Genomic DNA, 21,517 nt, shown 5'->3' on the forward strand with positions numbered 1-21,517 from the left:
GTACTTCCGGCACAGGAGCAGTTGTTAGAGATGCACCCTGCGCCGGAAGTACTTGCCCCGGCGGACACTGAGCCACGCTGAGCCCAAAACCTGTGCTGCCTGGGAATCCCCAGGACGCCCCCCCGGGAGAAGAGGAGAAGACAGCCGACGGGGGAGTTAGGTGAGTTGTGTTTTTTTTTATTTTCTATCTGCTTTTCAAAGGGGGATAATACAGGGTGGGGCCATCTATGGGGTATATACAGGGGGGCCATCTATGGGGGATATACAGGGGGGCCATCTATGGGGGATATACAGGGGGGCCATCTATGGGGGATATACAGGGGGCCCATCTATGGGGGATATACAGGGGGCCCATCTATGGGGGATATACAGGGGGGACATCTATGGGGGATATACAGGGGGCCATCTATGGGGGATATACAGGGGGGACATCTATGGGGGATATACAGGGGGGACATCTATGGGGGATATACAGGGGGCCATTTATGGGGGATATACAGGGGGGGCATCTATGGGGGATATACAGGGGGCCATCTATGGGGGATATACAGGGGGCCATCTATGGGGGATATACAGGGGGCCATCTATGGGGGATAATACAGGGGTGCCAATCTATGGTGGATTATACAGGGAGGTATACATAGGGGGATAATACAGGGGGCCATCTATAGGGGGACACCATGAGGGGGCATTCATAAGGGGACCAAATGAGAGGGCATCTATAGGGGGACAACATGGGGGATCATCTTTAAGGGGGATGGACAACACGGGGGGTAATTTATAAGGGGCCAACAAGGGTGGCATCGGTAAGGGGGAATACACAGAGGGGCATATACTATAAGGGGATCACATAGTGTAAGGGCTATCCACTAAACAAGGGGGTAAAGGGGCCAATACAGATGTGCAGTTTGTATAGAGATGAGGATGGTGCCATAGTGAGGAGCCTAATATGTTTCTCTGGCAGATTCTGTGGATTCGTGGCTCAGAGAAGTTCTAATGGCCCAGGAAGGATGAAGAAGAAAATGAAGGAAACAACTCCGATCAGAGAAGACGTCCCCTGTGAGTCACTTAATATAACTGTACTGTAATTTATTAGGTGTACAGAACCTGTGTAGAGCTGAGTGTGTTGATGGCGTAGTGGTCGATTGAGGGGGTGGGGGCCCCAATCAAAAGTTTGCTATGGGGCCCAGCCATTTCTAGTTACGCCCCTGGCCTGTATGGTACAAATATATCCACTGGGTTATGTCAATGTAATGAGGATTAGTCCTGAACCTATAAGTCCCGACCCCTACATAACCCAAAATCTTGGCAGAACATCACTTTGGGATGTAGGGCATTAGATACCATTTTCTTCCAATGCCGGCAGCTATAAAAGAGAATGTACTATTAGAAATCCCCAGGAGATCCCCTGATGACGCATCATCATGGGCTACGGTATTGTGGGAAAGCTGAACAAAAATATCCATCTCCAATGCATGATGGATGCTATTTAATCCTTTATACCACCGGTGGTCAAACCTCCGACCTTCTAGCTGTTGTAAAACTACAACTCCCATCATGCCTGGACAGCCGAAGCTTTAGCATATTGGGAACTGTAGTTTTGCAACAGCTGGAGGGCCGTAAATGTCACCCCAACAGATGTCAATCGGTGTTATTCTACATAGACCTTCTACCTCCACACATCTCTGTATACACTTATTTAATGGACGCCTTACCTTAGCTCTCGCATTCACTTTCGCCTTGTTCTGCAGTAAAAATTCTGCCACGTCTGTGTGCGCCGCACGTGCCGCCATGTGTAACGGGGTCTCTACTTTCTGTCACACAAAGGACACGCCTATCAATGCTGGGTCAAAGACCGCACACATAGTATAGTATTTATTGATCTCATATATATATATATATATATATATATATATATATAGTATATACAGTGGTACCTTGGTTCAAGAGCAGCTTAGATTAAGATCGTTTTGCAAGAAGAGCCCACAGTTTTTCAAAATTGGAACTTGGTTTAAGAGCATTGCTTTGGTTTAAGAGCTTGTACTGGGTGGGAGGGGGAGTGGGGGAGGGGCATGGTCTACATCACTGTACTCTGACCCAGGAAATCTCTCTCACCTTCCAAATTATAGCAGATCCACTCCAGGCTGGGGCTTGCATCAGGGGACAGGACTGTGGAGGTAAGCTCTTCATAGCTGTAACCCCTCTCTGCTTGGACAGAGAGTGCTGCGTGTATGTGTCCACATCTGCCCTGCTTATTCCTCCCTGCAGTCTCTGTCAGCCCTTGTGTTCCCATCCTCTCTATTCTTGCTATAATGTTCCTGCACTTACACTTAGTCATTCACACTGCTGCTATAATGTTCCTGCACTTACACTTAGTCATTCACACTGCTGCTATAATGTGTCTGCACTCATACTCAGCTATACACACTGCTGCTATAATGTGCCTGCACTTACACTCACACACTGCTGTACAGAAAAGTTTCTGTCACTGTCCTCCTGTACAGCTCTGTGATTCTCACTTCCTGATTGGTCCATGCTAAACACCCCCCCTTCCCCATTGCTGTCATGTGACCACACAGACCTCTGACAGCAGCCCTGCTTCTCTATTCTAGCCTGTTGTACTACACTACTGCATTATGGGGATCTGCAGCTTCATCCTGTATCTACAAACTGCTGCTGTGTTATCAGGTTTTTTCACTTACTATACATTATACTCCACATGCTGATTGCTATACTGTACAGTAACCTATAATATCACAGATTCTACTGTTTCTAAATGTTTGTTTCATCTGTTTTACATGGTTTTCAGAATATTAAATAATTATTTTTGGGGCATGGAAGCAATTGCCTGCATTTCAGTGATTTCTTATGGGAAAATTTGCTTTGGTTTAAGAGTTGATTTGGATTACAAGCGCGGTCCCGGAACGAATTATGCTCCTAATCCAAGGCACCACTGTATGTGTGTGTATATATAGATAGATAGATAGATAGATAGATAGATAGATAGATAGATAGATAGATAGATAGCAAGTAGAAAGTCCACGGCACTCACAGGGTTAACGGTGAAAATAGCGGTGATTTATTGCATACAGCACTCCAGAAAACAGACAGTGTCTGTTTTCTGGAGTGCTGTATGCAATAAATCACCGCTATTTTCACCGTTAACCCTGTGAGTGCCGTGGACTTTCTACTTGCTATTTAATTAAGGATCTACGGTCAAGATCCAGGACCGCGGGCACCCGAAAGCCTTTACCTTTTTGCAGTGCTGCTTATATTCTCTACTGTATATAGATAGATAGATAGATAGATAGATAGATAGATATAGATTGTCCTGGCACAATATAGTTCTCACCACACTAAAGACATTGGGAGATGCCCCTCTCTGCAGCAATGTCCTCACGATGGACAAATGACCCATAAAGGCAGCGACATGGAGTGGAGTAAGACCAGACTGGAAAGGAATAAGAAATCATAGAGAATGGTAGATGAGGATTCATTGTCACCATGAGAGTCTCCATTTAATATCATCTTGTCGCATACAATATTTAAAGAGAGCACCGTGGCCCTCATGGTTGTTCTTCTCACCTCGGTGACGGCATCAATGGAGGCTCCAGACTTCAGCAACAGCTCCATGACTCGAATATGACTTTTCTTGCAGGCTATGTGAAGAGGGGTGAACCCATTCTGCATAGAGAGAAAGAGCAGAGGCTGGGCTGATCATAATAGAAATACGCCATAGATAGACTGACCGGGGTAAGGAGATACAAGTACATAGAACAATGTAAGTGATGCATCATTCTGTTCAGCTTCTCTGTCACAAGTTTATGCCACACTGAGATAGGACAGCATAATCCTACTGACAGAGTCTCTTTAAAGAGCTCACATAATACCGCCATATAGTGCTATTATACTGTCATATAAAGCTCATATAATATCACCAGGTAGTACCTGAATAATATCAAGTTTACCAACAAAACCAAAAAGCTCACATGTTTCCATATAGTGCCAATGTACTGTCATATACAGCCCGTATAATACCACTGTATAGTGCCTTAATATTATGCAGTACGCAAATAATACTTCCTGAAAGAGCTCACATAATACCACCATATAATGCCAATGTACTGCCATATAGCAACCACATAACAGCACCATATAGTGCCGGAATAATACGCACCATTTAAGTAATACTTCCTTCACATAATACCATCACATAGTGCCAATATACTGTCATACACAAGACATGTAATACTGCCATATAGTGCCCACATAATTTACAGTACACCATCAATACTTCAGTCATATAGTGCCCAGTGTACCATGATTGGTCTGCTGGATGGTGTTAGTTTCGAGGTTTTAGTTCTCGGGGACTGCCTGCTAAAAACCCCGGACAATTGCCCCCATCTGCTACTATGACATAACTCACCAAGGCCCGGGCATTTGGCTTCCCTCCCTTATCTAGGAGAAGTTTTGCCACACGATGGTGGCCACAATGCGCTGCCACATGCAGAGGGGTGAGGTGATCCAGCGTGATGTCATCGATCTGAGCCTGATACTGGAGCAGGAGCCGCACACAGTCCAGATGATCTCCTTGGGAGGCCATGTGAATGGGGCACAACCCGTTCTGTGGTGGGGAAAGGACTATACAATTATCTGATTACAGTGCATCAGGCTATATACTTACATAGTAATGTCATCCTATACAATTATCTGATTACAGTGCACCAGGCTCTATAGTTATATAGTAATGTCATCCTATACAGTTATCTGATTACAGTGCACCAGGCTCTATAGTTATATAGTAATGTCATCCTATACAGTTATCTGATTACAGTGCACCAGGCTGTAGTTATATAGTAATGTCATCCTATACAATTATCTGATTACAGTGCACCAGGCTCTATAGTTATATAGTAATGTCATCCTATACAGTTATCTGATTACAGTGCACCAGGCTGTATAGTTATATACTAATTTCATCCTATACAATTATCTGATTACAGTGCACCAGGCTGTATAGTTATATAGTAATGTCATCCTATACAATTATCTGATTACAGTGCACCAGGTTGTATAGTTATATAGTAATGTCATCCTATACAGTTATCTGATTACAGTGCACCAGGCTCTATAGTTATATAGTAATGTCATCCTATACAATTATCTGATAACAGTGCACCAGGCTCTATAGTTATATAGTAATGTCATCCTATACAGTTATCTGATTACAGTGCACCAGGCTCTATAGTTATATAGTAATGTCATCCTATACAGTTATCTGATTACAGTGCACCAGGCTGTAGTTATATAGTAATGTCATCCTATACAATTATCTGATTACAGTGCACCAGGTTGTATAGTTATATAGTAATGTCATCCTATACAGTTATCTGATTACAGTGCACCAGGCTCTATAGTTATATAGTAATGTCATCCTATACAATTATCTGATTACAGTGCATCAGGCTCTATAGTTATATAGTAATGTCATCCTATACAATTATCTAATTACAGTGCACCAGGCTGTATACTTACATAGTAATGTCATCATATACAGTTATCTGATTACAGTGCACCAGGCTCTATAGTTATATAGTAATGTCATCCTATACAGTTATCTGATTACAGTGCACCAGGCTGTATAGTTTTATAGTAATGTCATCCTATACAGTAATCTGATTACAGTGCACCAGGCTGTAGTTATATAGTAATGTCATCCTATACAGTTATCTGATTACAGTGCACCAGGCTGTAGTTATATAGTAATGTCATGCTATACTATATAACTATAGAGCCTGGTGCACTGTAATCAGATAACTGTATAGTATGACATTACTATATAACTACAGCCTGGTGCACTGTAATTAGATAACTGTATAGGATGACATTACTATATAACTATAGAGCCTGGTGCACTGTTATCAGATAATTGTATAGGATGACATTACTATATAACTACAACCTGGTGCACTGTAATCAGATAACTGTATAGGATGACATTACTATATAACTATAGAGCCTGATGCACTGTAATCAGATAATTGTATAGGATGACATTACTATATAACTATAGAGCCTGGTGCACTGTAATCAGATAACTGTAATGTCATCCTATACAGTTATCTGATTACAGTGCACCAGGCTCTATAGTTATATAGTAATGTCATCCTATACAGTTATCTGATTACAGTGCACCAGGCTGTATAGTTATATAGTAATGTCATCCTATACAGTTATCTGATTACAGAGCACCAGGCTGTATACTTATATAGTAATGTCATCCTATACAGTTATCTGATTACAGTGCACCAGGCTCTATAGTTATATAGTAATGTCATCCTCTACAACTATCTGATTACAGTGCACCAGGCTGTAGTTATATTGTAATGTCATCCTATACAATTATCTGATTACAATGCACCAGGCTTTATAGTTATATAGTAATGTCATTCTATACAGTTATCTGATTACAGTGCACCAGGCTCTATAGTTATATAGTAATGTCATCCTATACAGTTATCTGATTACAGTGCACCAGGTTGTAGTTATATAGTAATGTCATCCTATACAATTATCTGATTACAGTGCACCAGGCTGCATACTTATATAGTAATGCCATCCTATACAATTATCTGATTACAGTGCACCAGGCTGCAGTTATATAGTAATGTCATCCTATACAATTATCTGATTACAGTGCACCAGGCTGTATAGTTATATAGTAATGTCATCCTATACAGTTATCTGATTACAGTGCACCAGGCTCTATAGTTATATAGTAATGTCATCCTATACAATTATCTGATTACAGTGCACCAGGCTCTATAGTTATATAGTAATGTCATCCTATACAGTTATCTGATTACAGTGCACCAGGCTGTAGTTATATAGTAATGTCATCCTATACAGTTATCTGATTACAGTGCACCAGGCTCTATAGTTATATAGTAATGTCATCCTATACAATTATCTGATTACAGTGCACCAGGCTGTATAGTTATATAGTAATGTCATCCTATACAGTTATCTGATTACAGTGCACCAGGCTGTAGTTATATAGTAATGTCATCCTATACAGTTATCTGATTACAGTGCACCAGGCTCTATAGTTATATAGTAATGTCATCCTATACAGTTATCTGATTACAGTGCACCAGGCTGTAGTTATATAGTAATGTCATCCTATACAGTTATCTGATTACAGTGCACCAGGCTCTATAGTTATATAGTAATGTCATCCTCTCAGAAGTTCAGCCTCAGTTGTACCTTTGTCTTGGCTTGTATTGGGGCTCCGTGATCCAGAAGAATCTCTGAGATCCGGACATGGCCATTTCTTACAGCACAGTGTAAAGGGGTCAATTCATCCTGTAGGGAGAAATACAGATATGGTATGGGACCTCTATATTACTGCCAGACACAGTGCCCATATAGTAGTGCCCATATAACAGTGCCAGATACAGTGCCCATATAGTACCAGACATAGTGCCCATATAACAATGCCAGACACAGTGTCCATATAACATTGCCAGAAACAATGCCCATATAGTGCCAGGCACAGTGCCCATATAGTGCCAGACATAGTGTCCATATAATAGTGCCAGACACAGTCCATATATTACAGTGCCAGACACAGTCCCCATATAACAGTGCCAGACACAGTCCCCATATAACAGTGCCAGACACTGTCCCCATATAACAGTGCCAGACACAGTGCCCATATAACAGTGCCAGACACAGTGCCCATATAACAGGGCCAGACACAGTGCCCATATAACAGGGCCAGATACAGTGTCCATATAACAGTGCCAGACACAGTGTCCATATAACAGCGCCAGATTTAGTGCCATAGTGCCCATATAACAGGGCAAGGCACAGTGTTCATATAACAGTGCCAGACACAGTTTCCATATAACAGTGCCAGACACAGTGTCCATATAACAGCGCCAGATATAGTGCCTATATAGTGCTATAGTGCCCATATAACAGTGCCAAACACAGTGTCTATATAATAGTGCCAGACACAGTCCCCATATAAGTGTCAGACATAGTGCCCATGTAACTATGCCAGACACAGTCCCCATATAACAGTGTCAGACATAGTGCCCATGTAACAGTGCCAGACAGTGTCCATATAACAGTGCCAGACACAGTGCCCATATAGTAGTGCCCATATAACAGTGCCAAATACAGTGCCAATATAGTGCCAGACATAATGCCCATATAACAATGCCAGACACTGTGCATGTAACAGTGGCAGACACAGTGTCCATAAAACATTGCCAGACACAGTGCCCATATAGTGCCAGACACAGTGCCCATATAGTGCCAGACATAGTGTCCATATAATAGTGCCAAACACAGTGTCCATATAACAGTGCCAGACATAGTGCCCATATAACAGTGCCAGACACAGTCCCCATATAACAGTGCCAGACACTGTCCCCATATAACAGTGCCAGACACAGTGCCCATATAACAGTGCCAGACACAGTGCCCATATAACAGGGCCAGACACAATGCCCATATAACAGGGCCAGACACAGTGTCCATATAACAGTGCCAGACACAGTTTCCGTATAACAGTGCCAGACACAGTGTCCATATAACAGCGCCAGATTTAGTGCCATAGTGCCCATATAACAGGGCAAGGCACAGTGTTCATATAACAGTGCCAGACACAGTTTCCATATAACAGTGCCAGACACAGTGTCCATATAACAGCGCCAGATATAGTGCCTATATAGTGCTATAGTGCCCATATAACAGTGCCAAACACAGTGTCTATATAATAGTGCCAGACACAGTCCCCATATAACAGTGTCAGACATAGTGCCCATGTAACAGTGCCAGACACAGTCCCCATATAACAGTGCCAGACACAGTGCCCATATAACAGTGCCAGACACAGTGCCCATATAACAGGGCCAGACACAATGCCCATATAACAGGGCCAGACACAGTGTCCATATAACAGTGCCAGACACAGTTTCCGTATAACAGTGCCAGACACAGTGTCCATATAACAGCGCCAGATTTAGTGCCATAGTGCCCATATAACAGGGCAAGGCACAGTGTTCATATAACAGTGCCAGACACAGTTTCCATATAACATTGCCAGACACAGTGTCCATATAACAGCGCCAGATATAGTGCCTATATAGTGCTATAGTGCCCATATAACAGTGCCAAACACAGTGTCTATATAATAGTGCCAGACACAGTCCCCATATAACAGTGTCAGACATAGTGCCCATGTAACAGTGCCAGACACAGTCCCCATATAACAGTGTCAGACATAGTGCCCATGTAACAGTGCCAGACACAGTCCCCATATAACAGTGTCAGACATAGTGCCCATGTAACAGTGCCAGACAGTGTCCATATAACAGTGCCAGACATAGTTTCCATATAACAGTGCCAGATACAGTGCCTATATAGTGCCATAGTGCCCATATAACAGTGCCAAACACAGTGTCCATATAACAGTACCAGACACAGTGCCCATATAACAGTGTCAGACATAGTGCCCGACACAGTGCCCATATAACAGTGTGAGACATAGTGCCCATGTAACGGTGCCAAACACAGTTTCCATATAACAATGCCAGATACAGTGCCTATATAGTGCCACAGTGCCCATTTAACAGTGCCAGACACAGTGCCCATATAACAGTGCCAGACACAGTGCCCATATAACAGTAACATGCACAGTTTCCAATTGTTCTTTTCCTCCATGTGAACCTCTGTGTCTTATCTCATTGGCCATTGTATAGTCCCAAAAAATTCTACATTAAAAAAAAAAAAAAGGGAAGTCCTCCCATATAATGTGTGATCACACCCGGTACCTTGGTTAGTGCATCTATCTGAGCTCCTCTGTCCAACAATAACCGCACCATGATAACGTTCCCCCGCCGGGAGGCAATGTGCAACGCGCTGATTCCATTCTGAGGGGATGAATAACACACACACATATGATTAAATAACATAAAGATCAATGGCTCCACCAACCAGAAGAATACCGCAAGGAAGTCCTCACCTGAGGGGTGAAATTAACATTTGCACCCCGATTCAGAAGGAGCTGAGCGACATTAAGGTTCTCATAGTGAGCAGCGATGTGCAGAGGTGTGAACCCTGTCTGTAAGGCAAACACAGGGAATATTCACACCTAGATAGTAGAGAGAAACATGTGGCTGCCGAATCTATAATACATTACAGGGAACACGTCATCTCTTCCTGATCCCGGAGTCATCCAGGTGGTCCCCAGTGTCGTATGCCCACCCCACCAGCCTTGATTGATAGATTGCTCCCTATACCTAAACATGAAGAGATCTATCAATCATGGCTGGTGGGTGGGGAGAAGCTGCTGAGGACCACCCTGATGACTTCATGTAATGATAGGTTCCCTTTAAAGGGGTATTCCACTCAAACATAACTTTTGATATGTTGCTGCCCATGGTGAGTCTAACAATTCGTTCCATACTTGGTATTATCTATTCATTCTCCTTCCCCCAGTTCTCAGCATCTGCTTTCTGCTGAAGACAGAAAAAACTGTGTGTAAATTTTTGCTCTCTGTCTCCCCCTCCTCTCCCCTCCCTTCTGAGACAGATGATGCAAACAAGTCCCTGACTGGCTTTATCTGCAACATTGTAGCTTCTTTGTAATGTTGGGAGGGTTATTCTGAGGTCAAGTTGCTGATGAACTCACAGTGAATAAACCTCCCAGTATTACAAAGTTGCAGATAGGGACTTGTTTACATCAGCTGTCTCAGAAGGGGGGGGGGGCAGAGAGAAAAGCTCACACAGAAAGCTCAGCAGAAAGCAGCAGCTCAGAACTGGGGAAAGGAGGCTGAATAGATAATAACAAGTATGGAAGGAATTGTTGGACTCACTAATGGCAGCAACATATTACAGTGTATGTTTGAGTGGAGTATCCCTTTAAGTCAGGAGAAAACCTCACCTTAAAGATGGCTTTAGAGTAAACCACATGGGTCAATTACTGTGTGTGGAGTTGTTATAGTATTGAGAATATTTTCTTGGCATACACAGCCCCTAATACTATATACCATGTGGTACTGCCATCTGGGGACCAGAAAAATTAGTCCTCTACTGCCAAAGGGCCTGAAGAATTATTAATGGGGCACTAAAATAGGATCTATTTATGTCAGGTAAGGCTAGGGTCACACTGCGTTTTTGCCACCTGTTTTTTTTCATCCGTTTTTTTTTCCTAACGGACACAAAAATGAGGTTGAATATGTTTTTGTGTCCGTTAAAAAACGGACCAGGGAGGTAGTGCATTGGTAGGGAGGGGTGTGGGCGCCAGGAGGTAGTGCGTTGGTGGGGAGGGATGTGGGCACCAGGAGGGTGTGCGTTGGTGGGGAGGGGTGTGGGCACTGGGAGGGTGCGTGTTGGTGGGGAGGGGGAGTGGGCGCCAGGAGGTAGTGTGTTGGTGGGGAGGGATGTGGGCACCAGGAGGGTGCGCGTTGGTGGGGAGGGGTGTGGGCACTGGGAGGGTGCGTGTTGGTAGGGAGGGGTATGGGCGCCGGGAGGAAGCGCGTTGGTGGGGAGGGGTGTGGGCGTTGGGAGGGTGCGTGTTGGTGGGGAGGGGTGTGGGCGCTGGCAGGGTGCGCCTTGGTAGGGAGGGGTATGGGCGCCGGGAGGGTGCCCATTGGAGGGGAGGGGTGTGGGCGCTAGGAGGGTGCGTGTTGGTAGGGAGGAGTATGGGCGCCGGGAGTTAGCGCGTTGGTACGGAGGGGTATGGGTGCTGGGAGGGTGCGCTTTGGTGGGAAGGGGTGTGGGCGTCGGAAGGGTGCGCGTTGGTGGGGAGGGGTGTGGGCAGCGGGAGGGTGCGCGTTGGTGGGGAGGGGTGTGGGCAGCGGGAGGGTGCACGTTGGTGGGGAGGGATGTGCGCACTGGGAGGGTGCGCGTTGGTAAGGAGGGGTGTGGGCGTCGGAATGGTGTGCGTTGGTGGGGAGGGGTGTGAGCGCTGGGAGAGTGCGCGTTGGTCGGGAGGTGTGTGGGCGCTGGGAGAGTGCGCGTTGGTGGGGAGGGGTATGGGCGCCGGGAGGTAGCGCATTGGTACGGAGGAGTATGGGTGCTGGGAGGGTGCGCTTTGGTGGGGAGGGGTGTGCGTTAGTGGGAAGGGGTGTGGGCAGCGGGAGGGTGCGCGTTGGTGGGGAGGAGTGTGATCGCTGGGAGAGTGCGCGTTGGTGGGTAGGGGTGTGCGTGCTGGGAGGGTGCGCGTTGGTGGGTAGGGGTGTGCGCGCTGGTGAGGAGGGGTGTGGGCTTCGGAATGGTGTGTGTTGGTGGGGAGGGGTGTGGGCATCGGGAGGGTGCGCGTTGGTGGGGAGGGGTGTAAGCGCTGGGAGGGTGCGCGTTGGTGGGTAGGGGTGTGCGCGCTGGTGAGGAGGGGTGTGGGCTTCGGAATGGTGTGCGTTGGTGGGGAGGGGTGTGGGCATCGGGAGGGTGCGCGTTGGTGGGGAGGGGTGTAAGTGCTGGGAGAGTGCGCGTTGGTGAGGAGGGGTGTGGGCTTCGGAATGGTGCGCGTTGGTGGGGAGGGTTGTGGCCATCGGGAGAGTGCGCGTTGGTGGGGAGGGGTGTAAGCGCTGGGAGAGTGCGCGTTGGTGGGGAGGGGTGTGGGCGTCGGCATGGTGTGTGTTGGTGGGGAGGGGTGTGGGCATCGGGAGGGTGCGCGTTGGGGAGGGGTGTGAGCGCTGGGAGAGTGCGCATTGGTGGGGAGGGGTGTGGGCGCTGGGAGGGTGCTCGTTGGTGGGGAGGGGTGTGGGCGTCGGAATGGTGTGCGTTGGTTGGGAGGGGTGTGAGCGCTGGGAGAGTGCGCCTTGGTCGGGAGGTGTGTGGGCGCTGGGAGAGTGCGCGTTGGTGGGGAGGGGTGTGGGCGCCGGGAGGAACAAAACAAAATAGATGCACACAAATGCATCTGTTTTGCCATCTGTTTTTTGCAAAAACGGATGAAAAAATCGGATTGCAAAAATGCAGTGTGATCCCAGCCTATGTAACTGTACAAGCTCAAATTTGTCTTCTACAGGAACCCCCATGTATAAATCCCAATAAGTCATGATCTTTATAATAGAAAAGGCCCAAAAAGTCATCAATAGGCTCCAAGGTAGAGGACAGGAGCCCAATTGCGCTCTAACCATTGGGTTGAATGGGGCACCAATACTAAAAATGGCCGTCCTGGTGTAATCTGACCTTGGAGAGGACATCTGCATTGGGGTCGTTCTGTAGGAGAACAGCGGCGGTCCGGGTGTCATCGTTTCATGCCGCAATGTGCAGGGCAGGGAGACGGACCTTTCCTTTCATTCCATAGCTGATGAGGTGGGCCACCACGTTCTCATGTCCCTGCTGCAGAGCTACAGCCAAGGGGGTCGGGAGGTGTGTGGGCGCTGGGAGAGTGCTCGTTGGTGGGGAGGGGTATGGGCGCCGGGAGGTAGCGCATTGGTACGGAGGGGTATGGGTGCTGGGAGGGTGCGCTTTGGTGGGGACGGGTATGGGCGTTGGAAGGGTGCGCGTTGGTGGGGAGGGGTGTGGGCAGCGGGAGTGTGCGTGTTGGCGGGGAGGAGTGTGATCGCTGGGAGGGTGCGCTTTGGTGGGTAGGGGTGTGCGCGCTGGGAGGGTGCGCGTTGGTGGGTAGGGGTGTGCACGCTGGGAGGGTGCGCGTTGGTGAGGAAGGGTGTGGGCTTCGGAATGGTGTGCGTTGGTGGCGAGGGGTGTGGGCATCGGGAGGGTGCGCGTTGGTGGGGAGGGGTGTAAGCGCTGGGAGAGTGCGCGTTGGTGGGGAGGGGTGTGGGTATCGGGCGGGTGCGCGTTGGTGGGGAGGGGTGTAAGCGATGGGAGAGCGCGCGTTGGTGGGGAGGGGTGTGGGCATCGGGAGAGTGCGCGTTGGTGGGGAGGGGTGTAAGCGCTGGGAGAGTGCGCTTTGGTGGGGAGGGGTATGGGCGTCGGAATGGTGTGTGTTGGTGGGGAGGGTGTGGGCATCGGGAGGGTGCGCGTTGGTGGGGAGGGGTGTAAGCGCTGGGAGGGTGCGCGTTGGTGAGGAGGGGTGTGGGCTTCGGAATGGTGTGCGTTGGTGGCGAGGGGTGTGGGCATCGGGAGGGTGCGCGTTGGTGGGGAGGGGTGTAAGCGCTGGGAGAGTGCGCGTTGGTGGGGAGGGGTGTGGGTATCGGGCGGGTGCGCGTTGGTGGGGAGGGGTGTAAGCGATGGGAGAGCGCGCGTTGGTGGGGAGGTGTGTGGGCGCTGGGAGAGTGCGCGTTGGTGGGGAGGGGTGTGGGCGCCGTTTTGCCATCTGTTGGGCGCCGTTTTGCCATCTGTTTTTTGCAAAGACGGATGAAAAAAACGGATTGCAAAAATGCAGTGTGAACCCAGCCTATGTAACTGTACAAGCTCAAATTTGTCTTCTACAGGAACCCCCATGTATAAATCCCAATAAGTCATGATCTTTATAATAGAAAAGGCCCAAAAAGTCATCAATAGGCTCCAAGGTAGAGGACAGGAGCCCAATTGCGCTCTAACCATTGGGTTGTATGGGGCACCGATACGAAAAATGGCCGTTTTGGTGTAATCTGACCTTGGAGAGGACATCTGCATTGGGGTCGTTCTGTAGGAGAACAGCAGCGGTCCGGGTGTCATCGTTTCGTGCCGCAATGTGCAGGGCAGGGAGCCGGACCTTTCCTTTCATTCCATAGCTGATGAGGTGGGCCACCACGTTCTCATGTCCCTGCTGCAGAGCTACGGCCAAGGGGGTGAATCCATCCTGTGTGGGAGAAGAAGGCGGCAACGTACACAGTAAGGAACTAAGATAGATGGAGAAATGGCGGTGACCTACAAGGAAACATCTATCAAAAGGCGACAAGCAGTAATAGTATCACTGAGTCCTACAGCAAAAAGGCCGCACACTGGGGCGCTGTTTAATAGGTCAGTGACCCGTCTTTATGGAGAGCGCCTGAAACCTTGCATCATACTGCACTCTGTCTCTATGAATATAGGTCAGCAATCCTTTATACACACGCCAGCTGTGAGAGGAAGTTTGGTTATTTTAATAAAAAAAGACAAAAGAGGCCACTGGCAAGAAATTGGATCATGTCCAGAGGCTAGAATACTATGATATGCTGGAAAACTGTGAGATGCTGAAAAACCGTGCACCTCCTGCTGATGGTTACAGTGTATGACATGGTACTATATGCAGATGGTAAAGGGACAGGACCCAAACTGTCCAGGCATCATGGGAAATGTAGTCTTGTAGTTGTTTTAGTTTGCTTTAAAGAATCACTATAAGCCGGCTTACTAGGACCAATACAGGTCAGGCCAATAACAATTTTACTAGCAATCCCTTTGGAAATGTCTTTCCCTGCTTTCTAGGGATATATACAGGACTTTCACCAAAAAAGAGCAACCCCCTCCCAGTGTCTAGCCCTAGTTGCAAACTCTACGTGTTTCATCCAGTTTAATCGTGCAGATTCATCAGGGGAAATAAAAGATACAACATCCTTATGACATGATATGCATATATATATATATATATATATATATATGGCAAAGTGTCATAGGCAGATATTGGGGGTGCTATAGTAAATCTACAATGCAATGATGCTATAAGGCTGGGTTCACACTACGTTTTTGCATCAGTTTTTTGCAAAAAAAAACTGATGAAAAACGGGTTGAAAAAACGGATGCATGTGTGTACATCCGTTTTGATCCGTTTTTCCATTGACTTCCATTATAAAAAAAAACGGATCAAAACGGATCCATTTTTTTTTTTACGGACACAAAAACGTGGTCGACCTCATTTTTGTGTCCGTCAAAAAAAAACAACGGATCTGTTATAATGGAAGTCAATGGAAAAACGGATGCACACAGTTGCAAAAAACGGATTGCAAAAACGTAGTGGGAACCCAGCCTAAAACCACTAAGTCAGCTGTGGTATGAAGAAGTTGGATATACAGTGGGGAAAACAAGTATCTGCTGATTATGCACATTTTCCCACCTACAAAGAATGGAGAGGGGTGTCCTTTTAATCGTAGATACACTTCACCTGTGAGATACAAAATCTATAAAAAAAAAATTCCAGAAAATCACATTGTATGATTTATAAATAATTATTTAGCATTTTATGACATGAAATACATATTTGATACAATAGACAAACAGAAGTTAAAATTTGGTCCAGAAACCTGTGTTTGCAGTTACAGAGGTCGGACGTCTCCTGGAGTTCTTGACCAAGTTTTCCGATATTGGCACATTGCTGTGTTCTTGGGGTTGTTCTCATCCTTCTTCTTCCTTCAAACACGGCGAGTGGAGTTGATACCAAAAAGTTCTATTCTGGTGTCATCTGACCACATGACCTTCTCCCATGTCTCCTCTCTATCATCCAGATGATCATTGGCGAACTTTAAATGAACCTGGACATGTGCTGGTGTAAGCAGGAGGATTTTAATCCATGATGGGGTAGTATGTTACTAATGATAATGTTTGAGATTGTGGTCCCAGCACTCTTCAGGTCATTGACTAGGTCATTCCATGTGGATCTGGGCCAATTCCTGATTTTTCTCATAATCACCCTTATCCCACGAGGTGAGATCTTGCATGGAGCCCCAGCCTGAGGAAGATTGACAGTCATCTTGTGTTTCTTCCATTTTCTAGTAATTGCACCAACAGTTGTTGCCTTCTCACCAAGCTGCCTGCCTATTGTCCTGTAGCCCATCCCAGCCTTGTGCAGGTCTACAATCTTGTCTGTGGTTCCCTTATGCTGCGTTTACACACACAGATTTATTTGACAGATTTTGGATGCCAAAGCCAGGAATGGATTTGAAAACAGGAGAAATCTCAGTCTTACCTTTATGACCTGATCCCTGTTTATAGTCTGCTCCTGGTTTTGGCTTCCAAAATCTGTCAGATAAATCTGTCTGTGTAAACGCACCATTAGTCAGCTCTTTCACCATGGTGGAGAAGTTGGAACAGGTGCAATTAATACAGATAACGAGTGCAGAGTAGGAGCTTCTTATAGAAAAACTCACAGATCTGTGACAATCAGGATAACTGCTGGTTGGTAGGTGATCAAATACTTATTTCATACAGCAAAAGGCAAATCAATTATTTATAAATCATACAATGTGATTTCCTGGAATCATTTCTATAGATTCTGTCTCCGACAGGTTAGTGACCTATGATAAAATGACACACCTCTTCTTTCTTTATAAGTGGGAAAACGTGAAACATCGTCAACGTATCAAATCCTTATATTGCCCACTGTCTCTGGTTACCTGCAATCTTGTCTGGATTTGTAAGTTTTTTGGGGTAACCATCATTTCGCACACATTACTGACCTCAGTAGCAAGGTTCTGGTTGGCTCCATTCTCCAGAAGGAACTTCACCACAGGAAGATGGTTCTCCTGAGCTGCCATATACAGGGGCGTGAAGCCTTTCTGTGAGTCATATAAAGCAGAAGCAATGGTCACTATCTCTGCTGTGCTGCTGGCGGGATATCATTTCATGCTATTCTTACGTTGAGGTTACCTGTGACTGGCTGTTGACGTTGGCCCCATAGTTCACAAGCTCTCGCACCACGTCTTCTTGTCCAGCCAACGCAGCAATGTGTAGGGCCGTGTTACCTTTCTACACCACCGATGGCGGTTAAGGAGAAAAGACTTTAGATGGTTGTATATAGATGACATAGAGCTACTAAAGAGAGCGGGACCAGTGTCGGACTGAGGTATCTGGGGCCCTCCAGAGGAGATGATCCTGGGGCCCACCAATGAAGAACCAGCGAGAAACAACAGTGTTTGTGCAGGTTCTAAAGCTGGGGGCCCACCGGAGGATTCTCCAATCCTCTGCTGGGCCAGTCCGGCACTGAGCGGGACAATGACATGATCTAACATACTACCACATTTAGGCCTCACCTTGGTGGTGGTCTCCAGGACTATCTCCTTGTGTAGCAGCTCGCTCACCATTTTGAGGTGTCCCTCCTTGCTGGATAGATGCAGAGCATTCAGCCCATTCTGCAGGAAAGAGGGGGTTACTTTTGCACCGAAAAAGAGGAGACTATAGAGTTGGCAGAATAGAATACAGGATACAATGGTATCCAGCATGATCCACTATCATTTATGGTTTGTTCTTTTCAACACAGATCCCTCAGACATGGAAACCTTGACACAAATGTGAACAGAGCCTGACGGACAGTTTCTTTATATACCTCTACCAATGACCATTTTCTATACATAGGGGTCAGATTTAGTAGTTATTCACTGTTATGCCATTGCATGTTGCTTTGTAGCCATATGGCGCAGACTTGGTTGTGTCTTTTGCAGCTTACCTTTACTTTTCTCACCAATCCACCTTTGGGGAGCTAACCAACTACATCCACTATTAACCACAAAAGTCAGAAACAAGGTTTGTATTATAAATAGTATCATTTATAAATTGGAAATCATTTTTATGTTACAGGATTATTGCAGGAAACCAGATGTTACTCACCTCACCCGGTTCCAGCACCGCACATCAGTGGAGCAGCAAAAGAACAACTTTTCTTCCCCTAGTTCAGATAATATTTTGTTATGGACTGCAGCCTCCTGCTTCGCTACAAGCGGTGACAGGTTGCCAAAGCCTCAGCACCTATGGGTGACTAATGGCCTATTTAAAGGGAAATCAGCTTCCCATGCTTTGATTGTAGCTGAGCTAAAAGGGGAATATCAGCAGGTTAGACTGATCTAACCTGCTGACAGCCCCTTATAGCGTCCAGGACGCTGAGGAGGAAGGTATGTGTCTTATCTTCCTCCTCGGCACTGGTCCCACACTGTGGGTCGGAGTAATCTTCACTACGCTGCACTGTTAGTAGCACTGGCATGTTATCTGACCCGCCCCCTCCATTGATTATCAATAGAAGTAGTGGGCAGATGACGCGGCAGTGCTCCTAACAGTGCACCGGAGTGAAGATTACTCCGACTTAGATTTGTCTAACCTGCTGACTATCTTTTTGCTATATCTATCTCCTATCTATCTATCTATCTATCTATCTATCTATCTATTATCTATCTATCTATCTATCTATCTCCTATCTATCTATCTATCTATCTATCTATCTCCTATCTATCTATCTATCTATCTATCTATCTCCTATCTATCTATCTATCTATCTATCTATCTATCTATCTATCTCCTATCTATCTATCTATCTATCTATCTATCTATCTATCTATCTCCTATCTATCTATCTCCTATCTATCTATCTTATATCTATCTCCTATCTATCTATCTATCTATCTATCTATCTATCTATCTATCTATCTATCTATCTATCTCCTATCTATCTATTATCTATCTCCTATCTATCTATCTATCTATCTATTTATCTATCTCATATCTATCTATCTATCTATCTATCTATCTCCTATCTATCTATCTATCTATCTATCTATCTATCTATCTATATATTATCTATCTCCTATCTATCTATCTATCTATCTATCTATCTATCTATCTATCTATCTCATATCTATCTATCTATCTATCTATCTATCTATCTATCTATCTCATATCTATCTATCTATCTCATATCTATCTATCTATCTCATATCTATCTATCTATCTATCTATCTATCTATCTATCTATCTATCTATCTCCTATCTATCTATCTATCTCATATCTATCTATCTATCTATCTATCTATCTATCTATCTCATATCTATCTATCTATCTATCTATCTATCTCATATCTATCTATCTATCTCATATCTATCTATCTATCTCCTTTCTATCTATCTCCTATCTATCTATCTATCTATCTATCTATCTATCTATCTATCTCCTATCTATCTATCTATCTATCTATCTATCTATCTATCTATCTATCTCCTGTCTATCTATCTCCTATCTATCTATCTCCTGTCTATCTATCTCCTATCTATCTATCTCCTATCTATCTATCTATCTATCTATCTATCTATCTATCTATCTATCTATCTCCTATCTATCTATCTATGTATCTATCTATCTCCTATCTGTCTATCTATCTATCTATCTATCTATCTATCTATCTATCTATCTCCTATGTATCTATGTATCTATCTATCTGTTTTATACACAGTAGTATTCATGTGGGCAGTGATTGTGTGTGTTTTTGGTGCTTCCCCTGTGTGCAGTGATTGTGTATATATACCCACACTGGTGTGATATAAGCCATTTTTTGAGACACAATATTGCGATTTTATATAATAGAGCACAATTTTTAAGAAATTCCAGACCAAAAAACAAAAAACAAAAAAAAAACAAAACAATTAAAATAAATGTAGTTTAGAAGGTCATAAACCATGATCATTCCTGTGATCTGACAGATTGTTGGGCAGGTATACAGACAAGCCAAACATCTGCCGGAGCTGTCAGTGATGGCTCTCAGAGACTGTGTAGGTAGATGGAATTAAGAAATTCATTGTCTGTTCCTTACCACCTCTTCACATTAATTCATTTTGGATGGAATGAAGTGGAATTAGCATTTCAATTGGAGATATGATTATGTTCATTACCGGCCTGGGAGCAGCTGACTGTGGCTGTATATACCATACAACATCTTTGTGGTAATACCAGGTGGTGACGCTGTTCTAAAGAATCCTGAGGTTAGTTATGGGGTGTGGGATTTGTGAGTAGCCACGTGAATGAAAGCTGATTACATATAGGAAGAATGTTTTTCTCCTTAAAGGGGTCCATTATTACATGTCTCCACTGTGTAGATAGGACTGCTATATACTGGTTATGCATTTCTTATGATTCACTCTCAGAACGTCCACCTAATGTGCTCAGTAGCAGTGGTCACACATGCTCAGTAGCTCCCTCAGATCCTCTGGTACATGGACTAGGGATTGAATCTGCCTCCTGTGTAGGCTAGCTGATAAGAATCAGTGCACTAGCATTAAAGGGGTTATCCATTAAAAATCTTTTTTTTTTTCAATCAACTTAAAAGTTAAACGCCACACTACCCCTTTAAGAAAGTTATATAGATTTGTAATTTACCTCTATTTGAAAATCTCAAGTCTTCCTGTACTTATCAGTTGTTGTATGCCCTGCAGGAAATGTTTTCTTTTCAGTCATACACAGTGCCCTCTGCTGCCACCTCTGTCCATGTCCGGAACTGTCCAGAACAGGAGAGGTTTTCTATGGGGTTTTGCTACTGACATGGACAGTTCCTGACATAGACAGAGGTGGCAGCAGAGAGCACTGTGTCAGAGTGGAAAGAATACACCACCTCCTGCAGAACTTACAGCAACTAATAAGTACCGGAATCCTTGAGATTTTGAAATAGAAGTAAATTACAAAATCTATAAAACTTTCTAAAACCAGTTGATTTAAAAGAAAAAGATTTTCGCTGGATAATCCCTTTAATCACTTAGGTGGATGTTAAAAAGAGTATTCAAATAACACCAAGCGGCACCATAACAAGTATTTAATAGTAATAGGCACAGGACTTTTTAAAAATTATTTTTACTAAACAAAAAAAGTTATGATTTGTTAAATTGAG

General features: G+C 45.0%; 1 protein-coding gene across 6 annotated transcripts in view; it reads right to left on the reverse strand.

Moving 5' to 3' along the window:
• ANK1 (ankyrin 1) overlaps window positions 1–21,517 on the reverse strand; it is a 134,146-nt gene that overhangs the window by 73,619 nt on the left and 39,010 nt on the right. For 5 of the 6 annotated variants that reach the window (XM_069944894.1, XM_069944912.1, XM_069944900.1 and 2 more), the window contains exons 3-13: window positions 17,909–18,007; window positions 17,526–17,624; window positions 17,336–17,434; window positions 14,581–14,766; window positions 10,037–10,135; window positions 9,846–9,944; window positions 7,267–7,365; window positions 4,427–4,624; window positions 3,586–3,684; window positions 3,353–3,451; window positions 1,716–1,814 (exon numbers count right to left, since the gene is read on the reverse strand). In XM_069944894.1, coding sequence (XP_069800995.1) covers window positions 1,716–1,814; window positions 3,353–3,451; window positions 3,586–3,684; window positions 4,427–4,624; window positions 7,267–7,365; window positions 9,846–9,944; window positions 10,037–10,135; window positions 14,581–14,766; window positions 17,336–17,434; window positions 17,526–17,624; window positions 17,909–18,007 — 1,275 coding nt within the window. Of the gene's footprint in view, window positions 1–1,715; window positions 1,815–3,352; window positions 3,452–3,585; window positions 3,685–4,426; window positions 4,625–7,266; window positions 7,366–9,845; window positions 9,945–10,036; window positions 10,136–13,205; window positions 13,374–14,580; window positions 14,767–17,335; window positions 17,435–17,525; window positions 17,625–17,908; window positions 18,008–21,517 lie in introns of those variants that run through there. The other variant, XM_069944917.1, reaches the window with a different exon arrangement.

Source organism: Dendropsophus ebraccatus, chromosome 1 (genome assembly GCF_027789765.1).
Source record: "Dendropsophus ebraccatus isolate aDenEbr1 chromosome 1, aDenEbr1.pat, whole genome shotgun sequence".
In the NCBI taxonomy this organism is placed as follows: Eukaryota; Metazoa; Chordata; class Amphibia; order Anura; family Hylidae; genus Dendropsophus; species Dendropsophus ebraccatus.